The sequence below is a fragment of the Pteropus alecto genome, unplaced genomic scaffold (genome assembly GCF_000325575.1).
Source record: "Pteropus alecto unplaced genomic scaffold, ASM32557v1 scaffold134, whole genome shotgun sequence".
NCBI lineage: Eukaryota > Metazoa > Chordata > Mammalia > Chiroptera > Pteropodidae > Pteropus > Pteropus alecto.
In genome coordinates this window covers 2,474,567-2,481,609 of record NW_006436283.1, presented here as the reverse complement: position 1 = coordinate 2,481,609, position 7,043 = coordinate 2,474,567, and the positions used below count along the sequence as shown (strand labels likewise).

At 47.1% G+C, this 7,043-nt stretch overlaps 1 protein-coding gene across 1 annotated transcript in view; it reads left to right on the top strand.

Annotated features, from left to right (window-relative positions):
- The first annotated feature begins 475 nt into the window (after positions 1 to 475).
- The window catches only part of ENGASE (endo-beta-N-acetylglucosaminidase), a 17,989-nt gene continuing 11,421 nt past the window's right edge, over positions 476 to 7,043 (top strand). The window contains exon 1 of the mRNA XM_015589593.2: positions 476 to 640. Coding sequence (XP_015445079.1) covers positions 476 to 640 — 165 coding nt within the window. The remainder of the gene's footprint in view (positions 641 to 7,043) is intronic.

The following is a 7,043-nucleotide window of genomic DNA, read 5'->3' as shown; positions in this document are numbered from 1 at the left end:
GGGAGGTGGTCTATTTGAAGGGCTGAGAAAGAATAACTGTCCCTCGAAAGTTCTATTCCCAATGAAAATATAAAACATGAAGACGTTTTTAAGCAAACAAAAATTGGGAGAGTGTGTCCCTGGGGAACCTGTGCTAAGCGCACGTGACCCCAGGGAAAAGACGGGAGATGCAGGAATCACCAAGGAGTGACCTGAACGGTAAATTCGGCAGCAACTCTCAATGACCACTTCCTGGGGAAAAAAAAAAAAAAGCTTGGAAGGCGGTTTAGCAGTTTCTCAAAATGTTGAGCGCAGTTACCAGACGGCTCACCCCTCTAAGTATACACCCGAGAGAATAAAAACAGGCGCCCCCACAAAAGCTCATGCACAAATGTCCTTAGCAGCATTATTTGCAATAGGAAAAAAGTGGGAAAGACACAAACGTCCACCAACGGATGAACGCGTAAGTAAAAGGGGGCGCGTGCAGGCGACGGGGATGAAGGAGCGAAGCTCTGACACGCGGTACGAGGTGGACGGGTCCCCAGAACACGAAGGAAGCCAGTCCCAGAAGACCCCCCTGTTACGGGGTCTCGTCGACGTGAAATGTCAGGAGCAGGCGAATCGTAGAGACAGGAAGTACATCAGCGGCTGCCGGTGCTGGGTGCGTGTGTGGGGGGCGGGAAGGGGGGACTGGGGAATGGCTACCGATGGGTGTCTTTGCGGGGCAACAAAATGCTCTGAAATCGTGCTGATGGTCGCATGGCTCTGTGAACATGTCAAGAACCATTGAGTCGAGAACGAGTGAGTTGTACGACATTCGAATTACATCTCAGTAAAGCCATTACAAAACACAGGTGACAAACAGGAATATAGACTGGGGAGGAAGAACAGAAAGCACCTCATAAAATGACAGATTTAAAACCCAAAATAGCAGTGATTACATAAGAAGTCAATGGATGGACTAATTGTTCTAATTAAAAGGCAAGGACTATGACATAAGGTTAAAAAACAAAACACAACAGCCATTTATAAGACAATATCCGAAATATAGGCACATAGAAAGACAGAGTAAGACGGTGGAGAGAGACTTACCCTGCACTACCCACTCTAAGACTATCTGATGAAGTAGACGTTAACTCACAAAGCATCAGTAGGGTCCACGATGGTCATTTCAGGGTGGTGACTGAGTCAACTCGGCAGGAAGATATAAAGCAAGGTCAGAGTCCGCGTGTGCCTGGTGACGCAGCCCTAAGCTGTGACGAGGCGTGGTCAAGGAATCAAGCAAGGAGCGATGGCCAGATGAGAGCTACCGTGGGAAATTTTAACGCAGCTCTCTCAGACCTGACAAACTAATCGTTCTTTAATAAACCAATAAATATATAGAGGATTTGAACAAAATGATTTAAAAACCGAATGGTCATATATAGAACACGGACTGCAGAATGCAGTCTTTTGGGGTGAGCACGGACTGTTTTTAAAAAATGACTGTTTTAGCCATAAAGCAAGTTTTACTTTGAAGGGATCGAATGATACAGTCTATTCTCTAAGTACAATTCAATTATGTCCAAAATCAGTAACGAGAAGTAAATTTAGGTGTCTCCATATGTTTGAAAGTTAAGAAATATACTTCTAAATAACTCGTGGATCAAAAAAATTAGAACTTATTTTGGAGTTAATAAAAATGAAAAAAACTACATTTCAAAACTTATGCAATATATGAAAGCCATGCTTAATGTATAGCTTTGACTGCAATAATAGAAAAGAAGAAAGGTTGAAAACCAAGACAAGTATTTCCCTCAAGAAGTTAGCAAAAACCCAACCAAACCAACCAAACAACAAATGAAACTCAAAGAAAAAGAAACAAAGATAAAAGGAAAAATTAACGAAATAGGAAAATAAACATAAAATAAACATCGCTACCGATGCCATAGACATGGAAAATAGTAAGAGAATATTAGGAATAACTTTATGTTAATTCGAAAGACTAGATGAAACGAACACTTTTTTAAAAAAACACAACTTGCACTATTAACACAGGAGGAATAGGAAGATTTAAATAGTCTTAAAAGTATCACACAGAATCTGCAATTAAAAAGCTTTTCACAAAATAAATTCCCAGGCTCAGATTGTTTTATGAGTGAACATTACCAGATATTTATGAAAAAATAACCCTGATCTTACATGAACTCTTCTAGAAAAGAGAATATGTTCCAACTTTTTTTTTTATCATAATCTCATCCAAAATCCGATGAGAAAATTGCAAAAAAGGAAAATCGTAGGCCAATTTTTCTAACCCGCCCCCCAAAAAACCTAAATACCATATTAACAATAATAGGAAAATCATTCCAAAAATCACAGGCCAGTCAGGGGTCCACGTGATATAAAGAAAGTGTGACCCCAACATTATTAACAAAAATAACCAGGTGACCTGTGGATCTACTTTTCTTCGGGGTAGGAAAATGAATTTTGAAAAAGACACAGAAATACTAATTCTAAAGGCCAAGGCTGATGGATTCTACTGCTGCCAAATTAAGGACATTTTGGATGAGGTAGAGAGGAACTAACGGAAATGAGAGTCTTAAGGACTTAATAAAAACACAAGTGCTACTTCTCAAATAGTGAGTTATTCTCAGAGGAAGATGTAGCCCCTCAACTGTGTTCATATCAAAACAAGACAGATTTAAAAATAAGTGAACCAAACCATGCACTTTCGAAACCAGAAAAGAACAACAGAAGAAATCCAAAGACAATAAAGTGAAGGAAAATAGAAGTAGAGATCAGTGATACAGAAAACAAACAAAAAAGTGAACAAAATCAAGTGCTGATGTTTTGAATAATCTTTGAAAAGACTAATAAAATAGACAGTCCTTCTGCAAAACGCATCAAGAAGCAAAGAAAGGAGACACAAATAAACAGCATCAGCATTAAAGAGATTAAAAATAGGATTGGGAAGAAATTAATACCCCACATTTGAAAACCTCAATGAAATGGACACTTTTCTAGGAAAATATTTTTTAGCAAGGCTGGCCCAGGAAGAAAGAGAAAACTCTGAACAGGTCCATAACCAAAAAGGAAGATGAAATATTAAAGACCTATTCTCTAAGGGCATCCAGGAGTGATAGAGGAGGAAAAAAACCAAGACAACTAAACGACAATTATTAGCTAAAAACACAGGAGGACATCTTTATGACCTTAAAGTCGGGACAGCCTCCTAAACAGGACGGAATGGCAGAGCCAGAAAGGTCACCGGTAACAGATTTGAAACACCTATACCACATGATGCCTTGAGAGGATGTGAAGATGACCAGCGTGTTTGCCCCATTCACGTGTGTATGAGGCAACACGTTAGTGGCCAGAATGCATGTCAGACTCCCACCCGTCGGTAACAAATGACCCCAGGGCAGAACGAAGGCCCCAACTGGATCGTCACAGAAGAAATAACTTATTAAAACTTCAAGCGTAAACAGCAGCGAGATGCCTGAACGTGCCCAACAGGTGAATGCAAAATTTCCGAGTTCCACAACGTCAGTGTTGGAGAGGTCGCGGGGCAACCCACACATACCCGAGCTGGGGAGATCGTCAAAGGGGGTGCCCTTTGGACGACAGTCTGTTAGTGACCGTTAAGTCTGATCACGTGCATGTTATTACTGCTACAACTCGACTCCTGTTTTCATCTGAAAAAGTGAAAAACATATTATGTGCCCAAGAAGGTTTACACAAAGATGTTCATTTTAACATTTAAAAAACAATGGCAAACAAATGTTTGCTATTTAAACATCCCGGATGGGTCGATGGGTTAAGCGATGCGTTAAAAGGAGAGCATGTGAAATAATAGTAAAAATGAACTAATTAGAGCCATAGACATCGATGCGGCTTGATTTCAAAACGATTCCTGAGAGGTAAAAGCAAGACAGAAGGATCCGTAAAACATAAAGCACGATGTCGCATAGCGCCAGGCACACACAGGTGCATAAAAGTATCTGAAAACATCTGGAAGGACACAGGCCAAACCGATGGCGTCGGTGGGGTGCCGAGGGGTCCCTGGAGGACGGGGGGCGGGGGCAGGCAAGGAAACCAAGGGGGAAGCGGATTAGAGGGAACACTAACTTTATCTGCAGTGGTCTAAACATTTAAAAGGATAATGAATGTGACGTTTGTGCCATTATAGTAATAATACAGGGGCCTGGCAAGGCCACTTTGTTGTGGTTGAGCAAGCGTGTGTTCACAAAGGCTCTGTGCAGGTGGGGCCTGTAGGCATTCATCGTGCAGGATGTTTGAACAGGTCCCTGGCACAGCCTCGAGTGGGTGCGGAGGTGAGTCAGGGCAGCTGGGGGCCAGCCCCAGGGTCCCTTCATCCCTCAAGCCTTCGCCGAGCGCCTAGGAGGATTCTGCGAAAGCAAGCCACAGTTCCAAAGACTTTAAACTGATTTTTGCTCACACCCTAGCTGGTCTCAGGCATCTGTCTGCATGAAGCAAAGCGAGATTTCGTGCAGAAGGAATGCACTGAGAAAGAATAAGCTAAGCTTTTGCAACAAACAAACAAACAAACACCCCACCCCCAAACAAACAAAAAAATCAAGCTATTGTTTTGAAAGGTTTTTAAAAATTCCTATATCCCTCTGTCATAGTTAGATGCAGCGACTGTAATAAATACCCAAATGGTATTGGTTTAAATCAAACGGAAGTTTATTCTCCTTAAATAGGAGTCTGGGCACAAGCAGTCCAGGGCGATACTGAGGTCTGTGCTGTTGCTCTGGGTCCTTCGCATATGGCTTCCACCTTATAGTCTCAGATGGCTGCTGCGGTTCCCACCATCACAACCTCACACCCGCGTGGCAGCCAGCAGGAAGCAGGGAAGGGAGAGCAGAGGGCTCGCCCCTCCGGTCCGCGGGCACAATCAGGATCGCGCTCGTCACCTCCGTACTTGTAGATCAGAACTCGCTCGCATGGCCCCTCTAAGCTGTGGGGACTGCGGGGGGCGTTCCCTCACCGGGCAGCCAGCACAAGGCTAAACCTGGGGTTTCTCTTCCCAAACGACAGAGGCGGAAGGAATACTGGGAACGATTCGTTCCTACCACACCTTCCTACATACCAATGACCAAGCCTGTGGAGCAGGTGACGGTGATGTCCACTCACCTGGTTCTAGCTTCTGGGCCCGGGATGTTGTGGGAGGCCACAGGGACGGGGCGGGGGACGGCAGAGCAGGAAGATGCGGGCTCGGATCTCCCACGCTGGGCCAGGCCGAGGGGCAGGTGTAGCCGATGCAGGAAATATGAGGCCATCCTGTGACGCCAAGCTGGTGGCACAGCAAGGTCGGCGGGGGAGGCCTCCAGGCTCAGCTTTCCGGAGCCAACCCGCTTCCTGCGCTGCCATGGACAGAGCCCAGGACAGCTGCGAGGTCGCCAGCAGGTGTCAGAGGGCAAGGTGGCCTGCAGGAAGGCCGCAGTGTGGATTCACAGGGACGGCTGTGAATCCCGGTTCATTACGAATTTCAGATAAACGGAGAACAATTGTTTAGTATGAGCACACCCCAAGTTCCGTTTGTCGTTTATCTGGAATTCAACTTTAATTGGGTGTCCTGTATTTTACCTGGAAGGCCTATAAGGCTAGGGTTTTAGGGGGCTCAGCCAGCCCTCAGAGGGTCTGGAGCCTAAGCAGGGACCAGTGTGAGCTCAAGCCAGACGTGGGCCCTCCAGGCTCATCCTGATCCCCAGAGAGACCAGAAGCCACATGGGCCTGCCCGGCAGACAGCAAACAGAGGCCCATGCAGAGGCCACACACCTGACTCTTCCCCACCCCAAGGAGGATGTGCGGGGCGACCTGTGCCTCCCTGCACCCCCCGCACCCCCACCCCCCAGACAGGAGCAGAGAAGGGAGGCCCCGGTGTATTTTTTCCCACGGAGACTGTGCATTACCCAAAGGCTGTTTAAAGTATCTCTAAGAACCACGTTTTAGTTATTTTATTTCAAGCACTAAGCTGCAGGTGAGCACTCAGGAACACCTGGTTCAATGCAGACGCAATGAAGACTCCACATCTATTGGGCTCAGCTGAGCACAGCCGTGTGAGCTTGACGACCCTGCTCCGCCCTCTCACGGCAAACTTCCCAGGGCTCTGCGATCTGTCCTCCCTGGGGTCACTGTCGCCTGCTCCTGAGTGACCAGTCCTCCCAGCTGCATGGCTGGAGCACGTAGTCATCTTGCCCACACATAGTCATCTTGCCCACTCTCCCGGCTTCTAGAAGCTTGGGGCCTCATAAAGTTCAAAGCCCACAGCCAGGACCAATAAAGGGGCCCGCTCAACTCGGCTGGGGCCGCAGCTGCAGGCCAGCCCCAGAACTGCCAGCTGCACAAACAGGCGTTGGGGGCTGGGCTTGGAGAGGCTCAGGCTGGCCCAGGCTGGCTCTGTGGGGCCCGGCTCCAGTCCGGCCTCCCAGGCCCTACTCCTCCTGCCCGGGCCTCCCTTCTCCCATGTTTACTGTGAACTCCTGTGCCAAGATGCCTGGCAGGTGCCACCCTGTCACCTCCAAGTGCTGGGTGCGTGGGAGCCCTGCAGGGTGCAGGTTTGGGGGCGGAGAAAAAAATGTGTGCTTCAGTGGACAGCCGTGCGTGGCCTGTTCACCGCATACCTTGCTGTTTTGGACCAGGCTTCCATTGTCTTCTTTACAAAGTGCAGACTGTCTTGTCCAGAGGTTCTGGGACCTCCCCCGCCCCAACCCTGAGGAAAAACTAGTTCTGCCTCTATTTACAGTCATTTCGATATTCCTGATCTATATCCATTCTCTTTTGAACTGATTATAACATGTCTAGTTCCTCCGTTGACTAACGAGTAGAATAGTCTTGTCCATATTTATACCTAAATGAAAATGACCATTTCACCTTTTTCTGAATATTACCTGTGAACAGGGGTTAGACGGACCGAGTTCACACCTCATGTCTCCGACTCACTGACTTCGTGACTTTCGGGAGATTGCCATCTGAAAATGGGGTCTGTCTGCCGGGGACAGAAGAACGCGCCCCGAGGAGCCTTGATCTCCCTGGGCTCGGGCCCCGCCCCCTCCGAGGCC